The sequence below is a fragment of the Panthera tigris genome, chromosome D3 (assembly GCF_018350195.1).
Source record: "Panthera tigris isolate Pti1 chromosome D3, P.tigris_Pti1_mat1.1, whole genome shotgun sequence".
Classification (NCBI taxonomy): Eukaryota; Metazoa; Chordata; class Mammalia; order Carnivora; family Felidae; genus Panthera; species Panthera tigris.
This window is the reverse complement of record NC_056671.1, coordinates 9,882,028-9,904,053: the sequence shown is the minus strand read 5'-3', so window position 1 is coordinate 9,904,053 and position 22,026 is coordinate 9,882,028. Positions and strand designations below refer to the sequence as shown.

Genomic DNA, 22,026 nt, shown 5'->3' with positions numbered 1-22,026 from the left:
ACGTTATTTATTTTTTGAGAGAGAGACAGAACATGAGTGGGGGAGGGGGGGGAGAGAGAGAGAGAGAGAGAGAGAGAGAGAGAGAGAGAGAGAGACAGAATCCAAAGCAGGATCCAGGCTCCAAGCTGTCAGCACAGAGCCTGATGCGGGGTTTGAACTCACGAACTGCGAGATCATGACGAGCTGAAGTTGGACACTCAGCCAACTGAGCCCCCCCAGGTACCCCTGTCTTTTGCTTTTCTTTATTGTTTTATCATACGTACGCAACCCTAAACATGATAGAGCTTAGTTATCTTGTGTTTTAAGACCTTATAAATGCAGTTGCCGTATGTATTTTTTTGGTGGCTTTTTTCTTGGCTCCACATGTATGATGATTCTTCTGTGTTGATGTGTGTAGCTGTACTGCTTTTAATTTTCACTGCTGCCTAATTAAATGACATTTAACTCTCTTGTTGATGGATATTTGAGTTTTTTCCAGTTTTGTTGTTACGTTGCTGTGAATATTCTCATTCTTGTCACCTGGTATTCATGTGTAAGAATTTCGGAGGTAGATTGCTGGATTGTGGGCTATATGCATATAGTAGGCTGGATGATAGGTAGCCTCTAAAGGAGGCTAATCTCTGGCACCTGTAAATGTTACTTCTTACGGGGAGAGGTGCTCTGCGATGTCATTATGTTAAGGGGTTTGAGCTGGGTAGATTTTCCTAGCTTTTCAGGTGGGCTCTAAGTGCAGTCACAAGCCTCCTCGTGAGAGGAGAGGCCAAGGGAGATTGCCCAGGGAGTAAAAGGAGACCATGTGCGTGTAGAGGGAGCGATGCGGCCACAGCCGAGGAGCGCCGGCAGCCGTCCGAGGGTGGAAGGGCCAAGAAACGGATGCCCTGCTAGAGCCTCTCGCGGGAGTGTGGCCCTGCCAGCACCTTGAATTTGGCCTCGTGGTAGTGAGCGTGGGCCTCTGGCCTTCAGAACTGTGAGCCGATAAATATCTGTTGTTTTAGGCCCCTGGTTTGCAGTGATTTGTTAGCACCGCCTTGGGAAACGAAGACGATGCGTTTTCAGTTTAACTGGATGATGCCAGTTTTTCTCGAAGGTGTTTGTGCTAATGTATATTCCCACTGGAAGCGTCTAAGAATTCCTGTTTCACATTCTGGTCAGCATTCGGTACTATTGCACTGTACCGGTGGGAGGTTTCACTGAGCAATTCTGTAAAACCTGGGACAATTTCCCCCTCCCGCCGCTCCCCCAAACCTAGTAAGAATCTTGAAACCTTTAGTTCAGTAGTTAAAAACACTGAGTGCATTAATAAGGGGGAAAATGTTGATGTTAAATGATAATGAAGTTGAGGGGTTTGGTTAAATTTCTAAATCTGCTGCAGACAATGTGGTCGCCTGTTCTTTCCCTTGTCTCCTCTCCTAACCAGTAAGGATCTTCTGTCCACACTTTTCCTTCTCTAGAAAAGAATCCAGTGATTCTTTGGCACTCCTTGCGTGAACTGGCATACTCTTGAGTTTCTGTTTGGTTTATTTCTATTTTTACTCTGTTTCATTTTACAGAATCCTTTTGGCTAAACATAGATTGGTGAAATAGTATTTTGGGGGACAGGCAGTAACCATAACCTACCTACTCGATAAGCAGTATATTTGTGCATATGTTTTGTTTAAAACACTTTTTAAAAAAAATGTTTATTTTTGAGAGAAAGAGCACGAGCAGGGGAGGGGCAGAGACAGGCGGACACAAAATATGGACGAGGCTCCAGGCTCTGAGGGACTCGAACTCACAAATGCAAGATCATGCCTTGAGCCGAAGTTGGACCCTGAGCCGACTGAGCCCTCCCAGGTGCCCCGGTGCATGTATTTTGAAAGAACAGATGTTAGTCATCAATTCCAGAATACATATTACAACTTTGTTTTGTGAAGTGTATTATTTGGTGATAAACCTATTGCTCGTAGAAACAATAATTGTACCTTAGAGGTGAATTGCATTTGGCACTGTAAATAGAATTTAAAAATGTATTTTCTGGGACCCCTGGGTGGCTCAGTCAGTTAAGCACCTGACTTCGGCTCAGGTCATGATCTCATGGTCCGTGAGTTCGAGCCCTGCGTCAGGCTCTGTGCTGACAGCTCAGAGCCTGGAGCCTGCTTCAGATTCTGTGTCTCCCTCTCTCTCTCTCTGCTCCTCCCCTGTTCATGCTCTGTCTCTCTCTGTCTCAAAAATAAAACATTTAAAAAAAATGTATTTTCTCATTTGATTAATTTGTTTTCTGTTTTTCTTAAGGGTAAGTATATAAGCTGATGTGTTAGGAAAGTGAATTAATAGCTGTTTGTAAACAGTTTTGAGGGTCTGAAGAAAAACTTTCTACTAGCAAAATTAAGTGGTGAATTGAGGTGATTTAGCTAGATCTGTTTTAAAAGACTGCTTGTTTGAATAGAGTCCTAGCGTTGGAAGAAGAAATCTTTGTCATTTACAAGGACTATAACAAAGGGCCTTCCGGTTTCTTCCTGATTATGGCTAACGATGGGCTTCTTACAACCTCTGTAAGAGGTTTTAGTTTTGACAGCCTTTATTATTATTTTTTGGTTTCATTTATTTCAGTAATCTCTATGCCCCACATGGGGCTCAAACTCATGACCCCGAGATCAAGAGTCCCATTCTCTTCTGACTGAGCCAGCCAGGCACATCTTGATAGCTTTAAAAAACACACAAAAAAACAACAGAGGCATCTGGGTGGCTCATTTGGTTAAGGGTCCCACTCCTGATTTCCAATCAGGTCATGATCTAACGATGGCGGGATTGAGTCCTGCATCAGGCTCTGCACTGACATTGCAGAGTTCGGTCTCTACCTCCCCGTTCCCCGCCCCCCCCCCCCGTCAAAATAAGTAAACATTAAAAAACCTTATAAAACATTTGGAAAATGGCAAAAAAAAAAACAAAAAAAAACAATAGAATTGCATCATGGATCCCTGTATATCCATCACCAACTTGAACGATTTTCAACTCCTGGCCAATCTTGTTTCAGCTATAACTGCTACCTGCTTATCTCTTTCCCGTATTATTTTGAAATCCATGACCTATCACTTTTTAACATCGTGTTTTATTAGTTTCATGTGTACAATATAGTGATTCAACCATTCCATACATTACCTGGTGTTCCTCACAAGTGCAATCTCTAATCCCCATCACCTAGTTCAGCCATTCCCCCACCCACCTCCCCTCTGGTAACCATCAGTTCTCTAGTTTCTTGATTTCCCTTTACTCATTTTCTCTTTCCTTTTTTTAAAATTTTTTTTCTTTAATTTTAATGTTTTTAAAAATTTACATCCAAATTAGTTAGCCTATAGTGCAACAATGATTTCAGGAGTAGATTCCTTAGTGCCCCTTACCCATTTAGCCCATCCCCCCCCCCCACCCCCGTTACCCTCTATCTGCTCTCCATATTTGAGTCTTGTCTGTTTTGTCCCCCTCCCTGTTTTTATATTATTGTTTCCCTTCCCTTATGTTCATCTGTTTTGTCTCTTAAAACGTCCTCATTTGGGTGAAGTCCTATGACTTTGGTCTTTCTCTGGCTAATTTCACTTAGCATGATACCCTCCAGTTCCATCCACATTATTGCAAACGGCAGGATTTCATTCTTCTCGATTGCGGAGTAATACTCCATTGTGTGTATGTATATGTGTGTATACACACACCACATCTTCTTTATCCATTCATCCAACGATGATCATTTGGGCTCTTTCCATACTTTGACTATTGTGGATAGTGCTGCTACAAACATTGGGGTGCACGCGTGCCTTCGAAACAGCACACCTGTAGCCCTTGGATAAATACCTAGTAGTGCAATTGCTGGGTCATAGGGTAGTTCCAGTTTTATTTTTTTGAGGAACCTCCATACCGTTTTCCAGAGTGGCCGCACCAGCTTGCATTGCCACCAACAATGCAAAAGAGATCCTCTTTCTCCACATCCTTGCCAACATCTGTTGTTGCCTGAGTCGTTAATGTTAGCCATTCTGACAGGTGTGAGGTGGTATCTCATTGTGGTTTTGATTTGTATTTCCCTGATGATGAGTGATGTGGAGCATTTTTTCATGTGTCCGTTGGCCATCTGGATGTCTTCTTGGGAAAAGTGTCTATTCATATCTTTTTGCCTGTTTCTTCACTGGATTATTTGTTTTTCGGGTGTGGAGTTTGATAAGTTCTTTATAGATTTTTGGATACTAACCCTTTATCTGATATGTCATTTGCAAATCTCTTCTCCCATTCTGTCGGTTACCTTTCAGTTTTGTCCTTTTTTTTTTTTTTTTAAACGTTCATTTTTTTAAAAAAAATTTTAACATTTGTTATTGAGAGACAGAGTGTGAGCAGGGGAGGGGCAGAGAGAGAGGGAGGCACAGAATCGGAAGCAAGCTCCGGGCTCCGAGCTGTCAGCACAGAGCCCGATGCGGGGCTGGAACCCACAGACCGCGAGATCATGACCTGAGCCGAAGTCAGCCACTCAACCGACTGAGCCACCCAGGTGCCTGCCCTCGTTTGCTTTGTTTCTTAAATTCCACAGGAGTGAAATCATATGGTATTTGTCTTTCTCTGACTTGTTTGACTTAGTATTCTACTCTCTGGCTCCATTCATGTCCTTCCAAATGGCAGGATTTGATTCTTTTTTTATGGCTGAGTAATAGTCCATTGTGGGTGTGTGTGTGTGTGTGTGTGTGTGTGTGTGTGTGTGTGTGTGTGTACACACACACCATATCTTCTTTTCTCGTTAATCAGTTAGTGGACCCTTCAGCTGCTTCCATAATTTGGCTCTTGCTAAATAATGCTGCTATAAACATAGGGGTATCCTTTTCAATTATTGTTTTTGTATTCTTTGGATAAATACCCTGTACTGTGGTTGCTAGCTCATAGGGTAGTTCTATTTTTAACTTTTTGAGGGACCTCCATACTGTCTTCCACGGTGGCTGTACCAGTTTGAATTCCTACTAGCAGTGCACAAGGGTTCCTTTTTCTCCACATCTTTGCTGATACCTGTTGTTTCTTGTGTTGATTTTTGGGCATTCTGACAGGTGTAAGGTGATGTCTCATTGTAGTTCTGTTTTGCATTTCCCTGATGGTTAAGTGATAAGTATCTTTTCATGTGTGTGTTGGCCATCTGTGTTGGCCATTTGTTTGGAGAAATGTCTGTTCATGTCTACTGTCTGCTTTTGATTTTTTTAAAATTTTTAAGTTTTTAAATTTTTTAAATGTTTATTTTGGGGGGGGTAGAGGCAGAGAGAAAGAGAGGGAGACAGAATCTTGAGCAGGCTCTGCACTTTCAGTGCAAAGCCTGACGTGGGGCTCGAACCCGCAAACCGTGAGATTGTGACCTGAGCCAAAACTGAACCAGCTAAGACACCCAGGTGCCCCTCTACTGTCCGTTTTTTGTTTTTGGGGGGGGGGTGTTTCATAAGCTCTTTGTATATATTTGTATATTTGAGGTACTAATCCTTTATTGGATGTCATTTGCAAAAATCTTATTCCGTAGGTTGCCTTTTAGTTCTGTTGATTGTTTCCTTCATTGTGCAGAGAAGCTTTATTTTGATGTAGTCCCAATAGTTTGTAATTGCTATAGAGAAGTTGCTACTGTCAGTGACAAAGAAGTTACTGCCTGTGTTAGCTTCTAGGGTTTTATGGTATCAGGTCTCCCATCACATTTAGGTCTTTCATCCGTTCTGAATTTATTTTTGTGTATGACGTAAAGTGTCCAGTTTCTTTCTTTTGAATGTTGCCGTCTAGTTTTCCCGACATCATTTGTTGAAGAGACTGTCTTTTTCCTTTGTATATTTCCTGCTTTGTCAAGGTGAATTGACCATATAGTTATGTGTTTATTTGGGCTTTTTCTATTCAGTTTCATTGACATGTATGTCTGTTTTTGTGCCAGCACCATACCATTTTGAATCCTACAGTTTTGTAATATAACTTAAAGTCAGGAATTGTGATGCCTCCAGCTTTTCTTTTTCAAGATTGCTTTGGATATTTGGGGTCTTTTGTCATTCCATACAAATCTTAGAATTGTTTGTTCTAGTTCTGTGAAAAATGATGTTGCTATTTTGATAGGAATTGAATTAAATGTATAGATTGCTTTGCATTGTAGAGGCCTTTCAACAATATTTGCTCTTCAAATCCATGAGCATGGAATGTCTTTCTGTGACCTATCATTTTATTCATAAATACTTCAATATATATCTAAAAGATCAAGACTCCTTTAAAAAATCCTAACATAATAGTATCTTTAAAAATTAACCATTCCTGGGGTGCCTGGGTGGCTCAGTTGGTTAAGCAACCGACTTCAGATCAGGTCATGATCTCACAGTTTGTGAGTTCGAGCCCTGCGTCGGGCTCTGTACTGACAGCTCGGAGTCTGGAGCCTGCTTCGGATTCCGTGTCTCCCTCTCTCTCTGCCCCTCCCCTGCTCATGCTCTGTTTCTCTGTCTCAAAAATTTAAAAAAAAAATGAAAAAAAAAATTAACCATTCCTTAAAATTACATAGGCAGTGTTCAAATTTCCATTTTCTTTTTTTTTTTTTTTTTTTTTTTTTTTTTTTAATGAGAGGGAGAGAGGGGGACAGAGAGGGACGGGATCCAAGCAGGCTGTGCTGTGTGAGCACGGAGCCTGATGTGGGGCTCAAACTCCTGAACTGTAAGATCATGATCTCCGCTGAAGTCGGACCCTTAACCAACTGAGCCACCCAGGCACCCCTCCAATTGTCTTAGAATTGTTAATATTTTTTTAAAGGTTGTTTGAGGATCTAAATAAGACACACCGAGATTGATTGATACCTTTTAAACTGTTTCCTTTCTCCCCACCTCTGGCCTTCTGGTTTGTTGACAAAATTTTGTTCTTCTGGAGCATGGTTTGATCAGATTCAAGTCTGATTGTTGTCTTTGTTTTTTTGTCTTTTTTTTTTTTTTTTTTTTTTTTTTTGCAAGACTGCTTCTCAGGTGGTGATGTATGTTTTTATCAGTAGGCCTATGATGTCTGCTGCTTTTTTGTGATGTTTGCAGCTACTAAAGCCCTGTGCCTAGATCTTTTAAATCGAGATTGCAAAATGGTGCCGGTCTGTCATACCTGCATACTTTGATTAGTCATAACACTTATGTAAAGGGAAGTTTTCTTTCCTCAACGGTTTGCTCATCTAGGTGTACGGTTCATATGAGAAAGGCAGGACACCTGTTTGAATCTTTCCCTGTATTAACCACTTTTCAAAATGAGTTGGCTTACCAACATCCTCCAATGGTGATTTCTTTTTCATAATATAAGCTTGTGGGTTTAAATGTATTTTGATGTGTTTGTCCGTTGGAGTTACTATTTTTGACATGGCAAAATCGCTGTTTCACAAAACGTACTGTTTTTCCAAAGACAGGCGAATGATCAGTAAGCCCATGAGATGTTCAACATCATTAACCGTCAGGGAGGGCAAATCAAAAGCACGTGAGTTACCGTTTCACACCCACTTGGATGGCTCTAATCAAAAGACAGCTAATAACAAGTGTTAGCAATGATGTGGAGAGACTGAAATCTTCATACATTGCTGCTGGAAATTTAAAAGGTGCAGCCACTTTGGAGAACAGCTGAGCGGTTCCCCCATAGGGTAAAAACAGAGTTACCATAGGACTCAGTGGTTTTTCTGTTGGGTAAATAACCCCAAGGGATGAAAACCTACGTCCGCACAAAAACTTGAATGTTCATAGCAGCGTTATTCATAACCTCCCAAAAGTAGAACTCCAATGTCCGATCAATGAATGGATAAATATGTGATCTATGCATAGAATGGAATATTCAGTAAACCAGAACGAAGTGCTCATGTATGCTACAACATAGACCAATCTCAAAAACATGATGCTAAGTGACTTATGCAAAATACCACGCGTAGTAGCATTCCACTTACATTTAATGTGAAGAATATGTAAATCTAGACAGTAGGTTAGTGATGGCCGAGGCCTAAGTAAGATTTGGGGAAAGAGGAGAGATTGCTACCGGGTACAGAGTTTCTTTTGGAGGTGTTGGAAGGGTTCTAAAATTGTGCTAATGACTGTAGGACTCTGAATATACTAAAAGCCATTGACTTTTGCACCTTAAGTGTATGACTTTTATGATGTGAATTATAAACCTATAAAAATTTTTTAAAAACTACCCAGAATTACAGATGTAGGTTCAGCCTGCTACAGCCTGCTTCAGATGTAGGTTCCAGGGCACATCCTAGACTTCTTGAAATGGTCTTTGTAGGTGGATCCCAAGAATCTTTAAGATACATTTTTTTTTTTTTTTTTTAACGTTTTGAGAGCGAGAGACTGAGTGCAAGTGGGGAAGGGGTGGAGAGCAAGAGGGAGACACAGACTCTGAAACAGGCTCTAGGCTCTGAGCTGTCAGCGCAGAGCCCGAGGTGGGTCACAAACTCACGGACCGTGAGATCGTGACCTGAGCTGAAGTTGAACGCTTCACCGAGTCACCCAAGTGCCACCACCCATCCCCCAACCCCCAAGAATCTTTGTTTTAAGTATATCCAGGAATTGTGATCCATGCTCTTCAAATTATCATCCAAGTTCTTTGTTATGCTGTGCATCCCAGTAACTTCCTTTCTCTGCTGCCTCTGGAGCAGTAAAGTCTTCCTCTTCCACCTGACAGCCCTTCAGTTTTATGAACGCTGCTCCCCATTCCAACTCCTCCCTTGTAGGCCACACACCCCTGCTTCCTTAACCATTTCTCATGACATGATTGCCAGAGTAGTCCAATCACCCTCTTCTGGACCCCTACTAGTCTGTTAATGACCTCTTAAAATGAGGTGCCCTGAACTGAACGGGATATTCCAGTTAAAGTTTGACCATTGCAGAATATAAATGAGGTTATTACCTCCCTTGCCTCCTGACCCTGGAATTCTAATGCATTTTAAGATTGCATTAGCATTTTAAAACGGTGTTGGCTCAAATGAAGCACGTGTTTCATTCCATGCCTCCCTTACCCCACCGCCAACACTCCCAGCTTTCATCTGGTCCGGTTTTTTCTTTCAGGGTAATCTGGAAAAATTCCCTTTCTTGGTGGTGATGTGGTCTAAAATAAGGACATCCTAACAATTGTTCAGTAGTTGCAACCTTTCAGAGTGCTCCCTGAACATTTGTTTCCATCTTAACTGTGTAAATGGAGGCAGGCGTTGCCCTCATTTTTAGAGATGCAGAAATACAGACTGAGTGAGTTAAAGTAAAATCCCTAAGGGGAAATTGTCATTTGTGGAGTCTGGGCTGGAACCTGGATTCCCTAACAGTAGGAGATCTTGGCTGCCCATTGCTTTCACTGGTGGAGTTTTATACACACACACACACACACACACACACACACACACACACACACACACACCACACACACACACCCATGGGTTCCATCCCCAGGTATTCTGAATTAATCTGACTGGATTGGGGCCCACTCATTAGTATTGTTTTGAAAGCTCTCATGGGGAGGGTTGATGGGGTGGCTCAGTTGAGCGGCCAACTTTGGCCCAGGTCGTGATCTCCTGCATGACTCGTGAGTTCAAGCCCTGTGTCGGGCTCTATACTGACAGCTCAGAGCCTGGAGCCTGCTTCAGATTCATTCATTCATTCATTCATTCTCTCTCTCTCTCTCTCTCTCTCTCTCTCTCTCAAAAAAAATTTTTTTTCTCAAAGCAATTTTAATGTGCGGCCAGGGTTGAGGACAACGACCCTAACTCGTATTCTGGTGTCCCCTCTTCTCATCACACGTATTTTCTTCATCTGATGAAAAAGCTCTTATGTGGAAGAGGAAGAATTCTTTTCCATTTCTCCAGAAGGCAGACTTATAATCAGTCCAACCGAGCAAGGGTTACTCAGATGTACAGTGGGAATCAGATGTACCTCCTAGAAGAATTATTCTTGGAATTCATGTATCTTCTCATTAATTTGGCAAATGTTTACGTGCCACTGTGCTAAGCTCTGGTGGTACAAACGTGAATAAGATCTGGTTTCCCCCTGGTGCACCAGGTCGGCTCAGTAGGTTAAGCGGCCAACTCTAGGTTTCAGCTCAAGTCCTTCTCTCCTAGTTTGTGAGTTCGAGCCCTGAATTGGGCTTCGTGCTGAGGGCATGTCTCTCTTCCTCTCTCTGCTCCTTTCCCTCCCTCGCGTGTGTGTATGTGCATGTACACACTCTGTCAAAATAATAAAAACTTAAAAAAAAAAATTTTCCCCTTTAGTACTCAGCTCGTTGAAAGAGACTGTAAATAACCCACATTATAATCCCGTGGTGTTACACATATTGGAGTTACATAATTTCCTTTAACTTGATACATTTTTTATATTTAAGAACAGTGATTTTTTTTTTTTTCTCTTTCTAAAATATATGCTGAGTGTTTGACTAGATCACGGTATGGTAGTCTTTAAGTATGTGATGCAATCAGTTAACAAAGATCATCTCTTCAGAGATCTTTTTCTTTAGTCCTAACAAATGAATCATTGATCCATTCCTATTGAAACGGCAGATGCATTTTTCCTTCTAGCTTATAGCTGATCCTCTGATACAGGTATGTACCAGACCTGGTGGACACACATGGAAGCTCATTCTGGAAAGGGGGGGGGGGGGGAAGAGTAAGGAAATCAGATTTTTTTCAAAAGCAGGTGACCGAGCTGAATTTTGAAAGGTAGGACCTAGCCCGATGGGGTGAATATTCAGGCAACAAAAGCAGGCAGATGAAAAAAAAAATAGGACCCTGGTCATGGGGAAATGACAAAAGATGAGGAGAAAATCAGGCAGGGCCAGGTCGAGAGAGAACTTTCATGCAAGAATTGGAACCATGATTCCTTAGATCCTGCGTCCTCCCCGTTGTTTGTTGTTGTTGTTTGTTTATTTAAGTTCTCTCTATCCCCAACATGGGGCTCAAACTCATGACCCTGTGATCAAGAGTCGCGTGCTCTTCTGACTGAGCCAGGCAGGCTCCCTGAATCTTCACAGTTCTGATAATCGCGACGTCCACAGCAGGAGTGTGAAGATGTGGGGGGAAATCACTGGAGCAGGTTCTACAGGGCTGATCCAAAGCCGAACAACCTGGAAACCAGGCAGGGCCCATTCCGGTTTTGTCACCAAGCTAGGGGCTAAAACTTCTAAATTAAAGCATGCAACTTAATCACGTTATCCGTTAAAGACCCTTTTTACAAATAGATGTTGAAAGAATTTGAACATGTGTATTTCTAGGACTGGAAGGGGATGTGCAGATTTGGGGTCTAATGTAATCGATAAGTGATCCACTTTTGATTTAGGCTTTTGTATTAGAGCTAGAATTCCATCCGTCCATCCACAATTCATTTACTTGGTTCACTTGAGATCTTCTATTCTGTGAATTGCCGTATGCAATTATGCAATTCAGTTTGGCCATGATTGCCATCTTCATAATGTGAAAAACGGGAAAACTTACAGAAGGACTTAAAAATTCACCCTAACATTGGAGAGGGTTTCCGTATTCTATTGCCTTTCCTGAAAAGTTCTGTGTTGAGTTTGCAAGACCAGCCAGTTGATCCGCTTTGAAATAACAACCCAGGTATAAAGTCCTTTTTATGCTGACAGGTACATCTAATGAATTGGTTAATGTAGCCGATCAGGGAGTATAGTAATTCATCTGTTTGGAGCTTGAGTGATCCTGAGTTTCAGTGTAGGTGCTGCCAAGGCAGGCACAGTCCTGAGTTTTAAGTATCCTTTCTTTTCGGAGAGTGAAAGGTTTTATTGTTTATTCATAGCTCCCAGTATCTGCAGTGTCTTCCCTGTCCCACTACTCAGTCTTCCCTCCTAACCAGGAATCTAACCAGCCCCTACATTATTTGCTGCCAAAGTGCAACAGATGGAACTAGTCAGCTGATGTAAGGACTACGTAGCCTGTGGTTCTCATGATTTTTTTTTTGTCAGATGTCCCCCAAATTTTAAATATATCAGTTGTCACCATTTGTTTGACTACCAGTTATTTAAAAATAGCATTTGCTTTAGAAAAATCACCCCTGTAGTTATGATTGCTTAAATATGAACTCTTGAACTTATCACTGTTTTGTTTTGTTTTGTTTTGTTTTTTTTAATGTTTATTTTTGAGAGAAAGAGAGACACAGAGATGGAGAGTGAGTGGGGGGAGGTGCAGAGAGGAGGACACAGAATCTGAAGCAGGCTCCAGGCTCTGAGCTGTCGGTACAGAGCCCGGTGTGCAGCTCAAACTCAAGGACTGCGAGATCGTGACCTGAGCTGAAGTTGGATACTTAACTGAGCCACCCAGGCACCCCGGTTTCTTTTTCTTTCTCTTTTTCCCCCCACTATTTTTTTTTTTTAACAGAAAACCCATGTTTATTACCACAAATACTAGTGACATTTTAAATTGAACAAGCGTGTTTTACATAGTCCTAATTATAGGGTATATATAATTAGTTTTTTTTTAATGTTTATTTTTGAGACAGATTGTGAGTGGGGGAGAGGCAGAGAGAAAGAGGGAGACAGACTCCGAAGTAGGCTCCAGGCTCCGAGCTGTCGGCACAGAGCCCAATGTGGGGTTCGAACTCCCGAACTGTAAGATCATGACCCGAGCCGAAGTCAGATGTTTAACCGACTGAGCCACCCAGGCGCCCCAGGGCATATATAATTCTTATACTGCTTTTTGTTTGGTTTCAACTTTTTTTAGTTACTGCATAATATTCCATTGTCATATGTTATCTTTTTTAAGTTTACTTACTTTGAGAGCAAGAGCGAAAGAGAGCAAGAGCATAGGCAGAGAATCCCAAGCAGGCTCCTCACCATCCACGCAGAGCCTAACATGGGGCTCAAGACCACAAACTAGGAGATCATAACTTGAGCAGAAATCAAGAGTTGGATGCTCAACCAACTGAGCCACCCAGGTGCCCCTAATATCATGTTTTAATTGAACACTTTTAAAAATTTTTATTTTTATTTTATTTTTATCTTATTTTTATTTTTTAATTTTTAGTTAAGGTTTATTTTTGAGAGAGACAGAGAGCATGAGAGGCAGAGAGGCAGAGAGAGAAGGAGACACAGAGTCCGAAGCAGGCTCCAGGCTCTGAGCTATCAGCACAGAGCCCAATGCAGGGCTCAAACTCACGGACTGTGAGATCATGATCTGAGCTGAACTCGGACGCTTAACTGACTGAGCCCCCCGGGCGCCCCGTTAAATTTTTATTTTTCGAGTTTGATTTATTTTTAAGTAATTGCACTCAATGTGGGGCTTCAACTCACAACCCTGAGATTAAGAGTTGCATGCTCCACCAACTGAGCAAGCCAGGTGTCCCCAATTTATTTTACTATGCTGGTTTACCAAAGATTAATTCCTATTTTCTTTCTTTTTGATTTTATTCTTAATCTGTACATCCAATGTGGGACTCGAACTCACAACACTGAAATCGAGTTGCATGCTGTACCGACTAAGCTAGCCAGCCAGCCAGCCAGCCACCCCTGAACACTGCCCTTTAGATGTTGAGATTGCTTCTATTCTTTCCACTCTAATAAAACTGTAGTGAACATTTCTGTATATTTTATTTCTGGAATTTTTTTTTTTTTAGGGTAAATTCTTAGAAAGGAGATTACTTTATTTCTTTCAGAGGTAGGCTCTAATAGATCTTTTAATTTCTTGACCCTTTTAGAGCCTTCCATCCCTATTCCAAACAGTGAAGTAGATGGATATTGATATTTACGTTCAGGGGAATACAGTAGTTCATGCCCTAATCTTTTCTGTTAATTATTGGTTTAGTTAATTTCTTTATATATAACATGCTCTACTACTTTAACAGCCTCTCTGTGCTTTTTCTTACTACCACAGTTACTTGAAATGCATGTTGGCATTTCATATTTTACATCATGGCTGGCAGGTGTATGTTCGTGTATTTTTTCATGTGGAAAACGGAAAGAAATTGGCTGAAGTGAGCAGATCCTCTATAACTGCTCTTAGGTCAAATACTGGAATTTTGTTCAAAGCTAGATTTGGCTGGCAAATTCTACCCTGTTGGGCTTTCTAGAATGATTGTTGTTTTAGCTTAAACTTGTGTGTGTCACCTATGATTTTTAAAAAGTACTTTAAGGCTACAAGTCGCTTTGAAAGTCCTTCCTTTCGTTGGGTGACTTCATTATCACCAAAGTACAGTTAGTGACCCTTCCTTCTGATTAAGGATGACGGGGATCTTCCCTGTGTCTTAAATAGCTTTCCCCCTTCTTAAAGAAAAAAGTATTCCTTTTCTAAGGACATTCTGGTCTTCTGTCTACTTCGAGCAGTTACTGAGAGCAGTGGTTTTATAGCAGGATCTGAGACCAATCAGTTAATATTCATAAGTACCAGAATAGATCCTTCATAGTGGACTTACTAAAACTCTGAGGTATGAGGTCTTTGAGCTGATGTTTGGCCATGACCTTCAAACTTAGAATTCTGAAAAACAGCCATGTAGCGCACAGTTCTTAGTTTTTCTAAGGGGCCATTGGAATGGACAATGCTGAGTAGTCTAATGGATTTCTGAAAGCATAGTGTGCTTTAGATACTGCTAAATCAATAAACACAAGTCACTTAAGTGTGTATATTATACAATATTTGGTTAATTATAACTCAGATCCTTTCAGAATATTTGTCTTTCAAGTGGAATGCCAAAATATAACCGAAGTACTTATAAAAATAGAATCACAAGAAAAGTGCAGAAGTATTAGTTTTTTTTCCAGCTAGTCTTAATATTTGGAGTTAGGTATAGATTCTGTCATATTTTATGAACCATGAAATATCACATTTTAGAACCTCTTATGTTTAAGATTGATAATAAAAAGAAATAGCTGAATTTAATGTTACTAAGCTCTTTGACTCTTGAGTAATAAAAGCCTGTATTGAATCTTTAACAGTTACTTCATATAACTTAAGGAGATGATCAGTGTACCATAAGTAAAAACGTATGTAGAAGACATGTATTGTATATCAAAGAGTTGTATTCAGCGGAAATTACAAAACAATATTGGAAAGGCTTGTAAAAACGCAACAAAACTTGTTTTAGATGTTCATAGCTGGAAAGACAAATTTAAAGTTTTGTGATTTTCTTTTCTTTCTTTCTTTTTTTTTTTTTTTTTAACAACATTGAAAAATACCTTGGTCTTTGGTGGTTGATTTTATTTTATTCTTTTTACATTTATTTCTTTTGTGAGAGCACGTGTGTGCGCAAGGCAGGGAGGGGCAGAGAGAGAATCCTCAGCAGGCTCCACACTGTTGGCACAGATCCCCACTTGTGTGTGGCTCAGTCTCACACACAATGAGATCATGACTTGAGCAGAAATCAAGAGTAGGGCGCTTAATCAACTGAGCCACCTAAGTGCCCCTCATTGTTGATTTTAATATTGGAGGTTGGTTACTGACTTTTGAGTTGATATCCTTAAAGGAAAAAAAAACAAAAGGGCAGTCTACCTTCCTTGGATATGGTTACAGCTTCAAGGTAGATGGTTGCCCTTGAAATAACAAGCACCTTTAAAAAAAAAAAAAAATGATGTCTTTCTGCTGTGTGAAAAATAAAAGGATGATTTATGTTTGAATCCAGACAAAAGGTAGAAAAACAGTTTGTGACTTGATGGTAAGACCTTTAATCATTATTTGTTTGATCCTGTTGTATTAAAAACTAAGGGGGCTCCTGGGTGGCTCAGCATCCGATTTCGGCTCAGGTCATGATCTCAAGGCTCGTGGGTTTGAGCCCTGCATCAGGCTCTGTGCTGACCGCTTGCTCAGAGTCTGGAAGCTGCTTCAGATTCTGTGTTTCCTTCTCTCTCTGCTCTTCCCCCGCTCGTGCTCTGTCTCACTGTCTCAAAAATAAATGTAAAAAAATTTTTTTAAACTAAAAACTAACTAAAAATGGCCCTCGTTCTTAATTTTAACGTGACCTGCAATATAGCTTTACCCAGTAAAACCTAGTTAAATACAGATCTAACCTGGTTGGAATTTTTTTCCTTTTGTTTAAAAATTATCGTACAGTGAAATTGACCTTTTCAGAAGGTATACTGTTGTATGAATTTTAACACATGTATAGATTCACATCACAACCACCACCAGGATACAGAACCCTTTGTTCATTCCAAAAAACTTCTTCATACCATTCCTATATAATCATAATCTGACTGTTCCCCCTAACCTCTGGCAATCCCTGATCTCTTCTCCATCATGATAGTTCTATTTTTTTTCCCAGAAAGTCATGTAAATGGAATCAAACCAATGCGACCTTTTGAAATTGGCTGCTTGTACTCAACAAAATGCCATCGAGATTCATTGAAGTTGTGTGTATCCGTTTTTATTGCTAAGTCATTGGTTGAAATTTTATTGTTTACTTATTTAACTTTTTAAATTTATATCCAAGTTTAGTTAGCATACAGTGCAACAGTGATTTCAGGAGTAGTTTCCTATATGCCCCTTACCCATTTAGCCCATTCCCCCCTCCCATAATCCCTCCAGTAACCCTCTGTTTGTTCTCCCTATAGGAGTCTCTTCTGTTTTGTCCCCCTCCCTGTTTTTGTTATTTTTGTTCCCCTTCCCTTATGTTCATCTGCTTTGTCTCTTAAAGTCCTCCTATGAGTGAAGTCATATGATACTTGTTTTTCTCTAATTTCGCTTAGCATAATACCCTCTAGTTCCATCCATGTAGTTGCAAATGGCAAGATTTCATTCTTTTTGATTACCTAGTAATACTACACACACACACACACACACACACACACACACACACACACACACACACACACACACCACATCTTCTTTATCCGATCATCCATCAATGGACATTTGGGCTCTTTCCATACTTTGACTATTGTCGATAGTGCTGCTATAATATAAACATTGGGATGCACGTGTCCCTTCAAAACAGCACAACTGTATCCCTTGGATAAATACCTAGTAGTGCAATTGCTGGGTCATAGGGTAGTTCTATTTTTAATTTTTTTTGAGGACCTCCATACTGTTTTCCAGAGTGGCTGCACCAGTTTGCATTCCCACCAGCAGTGCAAAAGAGATCCTTTTTCTCTGCATTCTCACCAACATCTGTCGTTGCCTGAGTTGTTAATGTTAGCCATTCTGACAGGTGTGAGGTGGTATCTCATTGTGGTTTTGATTTGTATTTCCCGGATGATGGGTGATGTGGAACATTTTTTCACGTGTCAGTTGGCCATCTGGATGTCCTCTGTGGAGAAGTGTCTATTCATGTTTTTTGCCCATTTCTTCACTGGATTGATTATTTGTTTTTTGGGTGTTGAGTTTGGTAAGTTCTTCATAGGTTTTGGATACTAAACCTGTATCTGACCTGTTGTTTGCAAATATGTTCTCCCATTCCATGGGTTGCTGATTGTTTCCTTTGCTGTGCAGAAGCTTTTTATTTTGATGAGCTTCCAGTAGTTCATTTTTGCTTTTGTTTCCCTTGCTTCCAGACACATACTGAGTAAGAAGTTGCTGCGGCCGAGGTCAAAGAGGTTTTTGCCTGCTTTCTCCTCGAGGATTTTGATGGCTTTCTGTTTTACATTGAGGTCTTTCATCCATTTTCAGTTTATTTTTGTGTATGGTGTAAGAAAGTGGTCCAGGTTCATTTTTCTGCATGTTCCTCTCCAGCTTTCCCAGATCCATTTGCTGAAGAGACGGTCTTTATTCCTTTGGATATTCTTTCCCGTTTTGTCAAAGATGGGTTGGCCATATGTTTGTGGGTCCATTTCTGGGTTCTCTATGCTGTTCCGTTGATCTGAGTGTCTGCTTTTGTGCCATGAAACTTTATTTTTTTTAATTTTTTTTTTTTTTTAAGTTTGAGAGTGTGAGCAAGCGAGCAAAGCAGGGCGGGGGTGGGGGGCAGGGAGAGAGACAGACTCCCAAGCAGGCTCTGTACTGTCAGCACAGAGCCCAGTGTGGGGTTAGAACTCCCACATTGTGAAATCATGACCTGAGCCAAAACCAAGAGTGGGATGCTTTGCCAACTGAGCTACCCAGGTGCTCCTGTTGGTTGAAATTGGCTGGCACTGAAGTTCAAGTTGCTTACTTTTTTTTTTTTTTAAACTATGAACTGTTTTCAGATACACGAAATACGTTTTTTGAATTGGAATTTGGTTTTTATTTATAAGTAGGCTGCACACCCAACGTGGGGCTTGAACCCACAACCCTGAGATCAAATCACATGCTCTATTGACTGAGCCAGCCAGGCGCCCTGGAATGTGTCTTTTTAAACTGAACATTTTTTCACTTCAGTGACTTGCATGTATGGCTAAGCAAGGCAGATACAGGGTTTACATTGTTCTGGAAGTTCTTGTTATTTTATTGGGTTATTTTGAAGGGAAAAATTTGAGGTAGTAAAATTAATTTTCAGGTTTCTGAGAGAAATAAAGTGAACTATATAACCTTTTAAAATGTCAGTGCCAATGACAAATTTTTTTTTTTTTTTTTTTTTTTTTTTTTTTTTGCTTTTATTTCAAACCTCTTCCCACCCTTTTTTGGTCTACTGAGAAACCGATTCCTCTGGCACCTGATATTGTTTTAATGTGTTTGCTCCTAGAGTGTCCTCCTTTGTTGCTTACAGTAGTTTGTTCATTTTTTAGTTTTTGTCTTTTCAAAACTTGTTTAAATTGTATTTTTTAATTTACATCCAAATTATTATATAGTGCAACAATGATTTCAGGAGTAGGTTCCTTAATGCCCCTTGCCCATTTCTTACCCTTAGCCCATCCCCCCTCTCACAACCCCTCCAGTAACCCTCAGTTTGTTCTCCATATTTGAGTCTCTTCTGTTTTGTCCCCCTTCCTGTTTTTATATGATTTTTGTTTCCCTTCCCTTATGTTCATCTGTTTTGTCTCTTAAAGTCCTCATTTGAGTGAAGTCATCTGACTTTTGTCTTTCTCTAATTTCACTTAGCATAATACCCTCCAGTTCCATCCACATAGTTGCAAATGGCAAGATTTCATTCTTTTTGATTGCCGAGTAATATTCCGTGTGTGTGTGTGTGTGTGTGTGTGTGTGTGTGTGTGTATATAATATACTACATCTTCTTGATCCACTCATCCATCGATGGACATTTGGGCTCTTTCCATCCTTTGGCTATTGTCGATAGTGCTGCTATAAACATGGGGGTGCATGTGTCCCTTTGAAACAGCACACCTGTATCCCGTGGATAAATGCCTAGTAGTGCAATTGCTGTGTCATAGGGTAGTTCTACTTTTATTTTTTCGAGGAACCTCCATACTGTTTTCCAGAGTGGCTGCACCAGCTTGCATTCCCACAGTAGTTTGTTCATTTTAACCTAGTTGAATTTATATGCGCAAACTTTTGGCGTCACAAAGTTTAACTGATTTTCAAAGTTTATTTGAAAGTGAGCACATGGGTGCATGCAAGCCTGAGAGGGGCAAGGGTGGGGGAGAAAGCGAGAGTGAGAATCCCAAGCAGTCTCAGCACCATCAGTGCTCGGATATCATAAGATCTTGACCTGAGCCGAAATGGAGTTGGTTGCTCAACCAAATGAGCCACCCAGCAGGCCCTAATTCTATTCTTTTAAAAAAAAATTTTAATGTGTATTTACTTTCGAGAGAGAGAGAGAGAGAGAGAGAGAGAAAGAGAGCAAGGGGAGGGGCAGATGGAGGGAGACACAATCCGAAGCAGGCTCCAGGCTCTGAGCTGTCAGCACAGAGCCTGACGCGGGGCTCTAACTCACAAACTGAGATCATGACCTGAGCCTAAGTCCGACGCTTAACTGACTGAGCCCCCCCCCCCCCCCCCCATAATTCTCTATCTTGATAGCTGGTTCCTTCCTTGATTGAGGATTTAGTGGTTTTATTTCCCTAGTTGCTGAAGATCTAGAGAAGCTCTCCTGGTAATTGTAGGTTTTGGCAAGAAGCTAGTAGTGATTCCTCTGTCCGTATAAATCTGAATAAATCTATACCATGTCACCGATTGAAATAATGGATTAACAGTAGTAAAAATGGAGTGTTCTTCAAAATCAAAGAACCATAAACTATCAATTATTGACTAGGTATATTCGATTTTGAAGATAAAACTTTGTTCTTTTCACGTATAATGCACCTGGTAAGCGGAGTCAGACTTCCATGATAACTGGAGCATTTAATTAAGACTTGTACCTCCATTTTCTAGAGCAAAGTAATTTCTGAATTCCACACTTCACTATTTTTATGATTTGGGCTCTTTGAGTTACATCTGATATTACTTTTAATTGGAGCACTAGCAGAAACGCCACAAGGAGAAAAATCTCCATCAGCAACTACCTGGCATTATGGCACGTATTTTCACATTTGGCCGCAGTTACAATGATTTACGTGGACTGTTTTTAGACACCATTGGCTAGACTTGCTTCCGCAGGTGAAAGCGGTGGTGAAAACTGTGCACACGAACTTCTTTGTTTGTTTGTTTCCTCCCTTAGATTTTAACATTTGAGACCAAGAACCCGACGGAATTAGCCGAACGTTTGCGCTCTGTGTGTGGCAATCAGAGCAACGCCTATGCCCGCCTGCTGGAATACCGCCTGAACGCCTTGCGAGGACTGTGGAATGCCCAGCGCCAGCTGGCCTTGGAGGAACAGCACGAGAGAGAGAGTTCGGGTGACGAAGAGACCCTGGCCCTGCTCAAACGCCAGGGCTTGCTGCAGCAACCCGAGCAGGCGCCCTTCACGTCTCGGATGGGGCTCCTGCTGGTCTTCCCCCTCATTCAGTCCCAGAGCAGGACGGACCCCTCCCTCTGTAACATAACTGCCGAGGTGCTATTGAACTGCCTTCGCGACTGCCAGCCTTTGAGCCTGACCAAGGAGCCCGCCGACTGTCTCAACGGCATCGAAACTCTGCTGTGCTCCTGGCTGGAGGACGCTCCCGACACGGGCCGACACGTCCCACATAAGCAAAAGGAAAATGCTGCTGCCGCTCTGGTGGCTTTAGCATGTGCCAGGTAAGGGCAGTCAGACGTACCGCCTGCTGACGTGCTGCCGGGGGTGGGGCAGAGTAAGAGGGCAGGCCCGTGTGATGAAGTCGTCCCGTCCAGGAGGCCTTCTTGGTTGGCAGCATTGGATTCCCCAGCCTTGACCGCGCAGAAGATGCCTTCACCGAAACTTGGCACCAGGAACCCCCAGCTGGAGGCTAAAGCTCCAGTTTTTGCCGTCTGCTCTCCCGTGATAAAGCTGAAACAGCTTAAAATGGAGAGCCAACCCTTGCGGTTATCTACTCGCCCCTTGGATGATTAGCGTTTTCGGAGCAGTAGTTAGTGGGGGTGGCATATCTGTATCTCTCCTGGGAGGACGGTCAGAAAACTTGTAGTGCTTGTAATTTTTTTTTTCTCTGGGTGTCTCCAAGGAGCGTGTCGGCAAGTGAGTGGGTTATTATCTGGACTCAGTCCCACAGATTTGGTCACAAGTTCTGTTTCTGGACCCTGATGCTTCCGTTAATTTAATGGAAAGCTCTCTGTATATGTCCAGATTTAATAACGTGCCATCCTTTGTGTGTAAGCTGATGTTACTGATTTCGTATCAATAGGAAAGGTGCTCGGAGTGACTTTTCCAGGAGAGGATTTCCACGTTGTCCTGCCCGATAACTGTATGTTCATTGGCACATATTTGTGAGAAAAAGGTCCACTGCCCTTACTTCTAAGCTAGTTGTCTAGAGACCTGTTAGGGACCATGGTCTGACAGATTAGTGTCCCTAATTAATGTCACACTAATCTGTCCCTCTTCAGAATTTTCTTTGAGTTCTTTTTTCTTTTTATCTTCTTTTTTTCTAATGTCTATTTTTGAGAGCGAGCACAAGCAGGAGAGGGGCAGAGAGGGAGACACAAAATCTGAAGCAGGCTGCAGGCTCTGAGCTGTCAGCATGGAGCCCGATGTGGGATTCGAATTCACAAGCTGTAAGATCATGACCTGAGCTTCATGAAGTCAAACACTTAAGTGAGTCACCCAGGAACACCCCCCTCCCCTTTCTCTTTTCTTTTCTTTTCTTTTCTTTTCTTTTCTTTTCTTTTCTTTTAAGCAAAGTGTATGTGGGAAAATTCTTCTT

At 41.4% G+C, this 22,026-nt stretch overlaps 1 protein-coding gene across 6 annotated transcripts in view; it reads left to right on the top strand.

The window, feature by feature from the left end:
* HECTD4 (HECT domain E3 ubiquitin protein ligase 4) overlaps positions 1–22,026 on the top strand; it is a 189,978-nt gene that overhangs the window by 36,523 nt on the left and 131,429 nt on the right. For all 6 annotated transcript variants that reach the window (XM_042962746.1, XM_042962744.1, XM_042962745.1 and 3 more), the window contains exon 2: positions 20,412–20,929. In XM_042962746.1, coding sequence (XP_042818680.1) covers positions 20,412–20,929 — 518 coding nt within the window. The remainder of the gene's footprint in view (positions 1–20,411; positions 20,930–22,026) is intronic.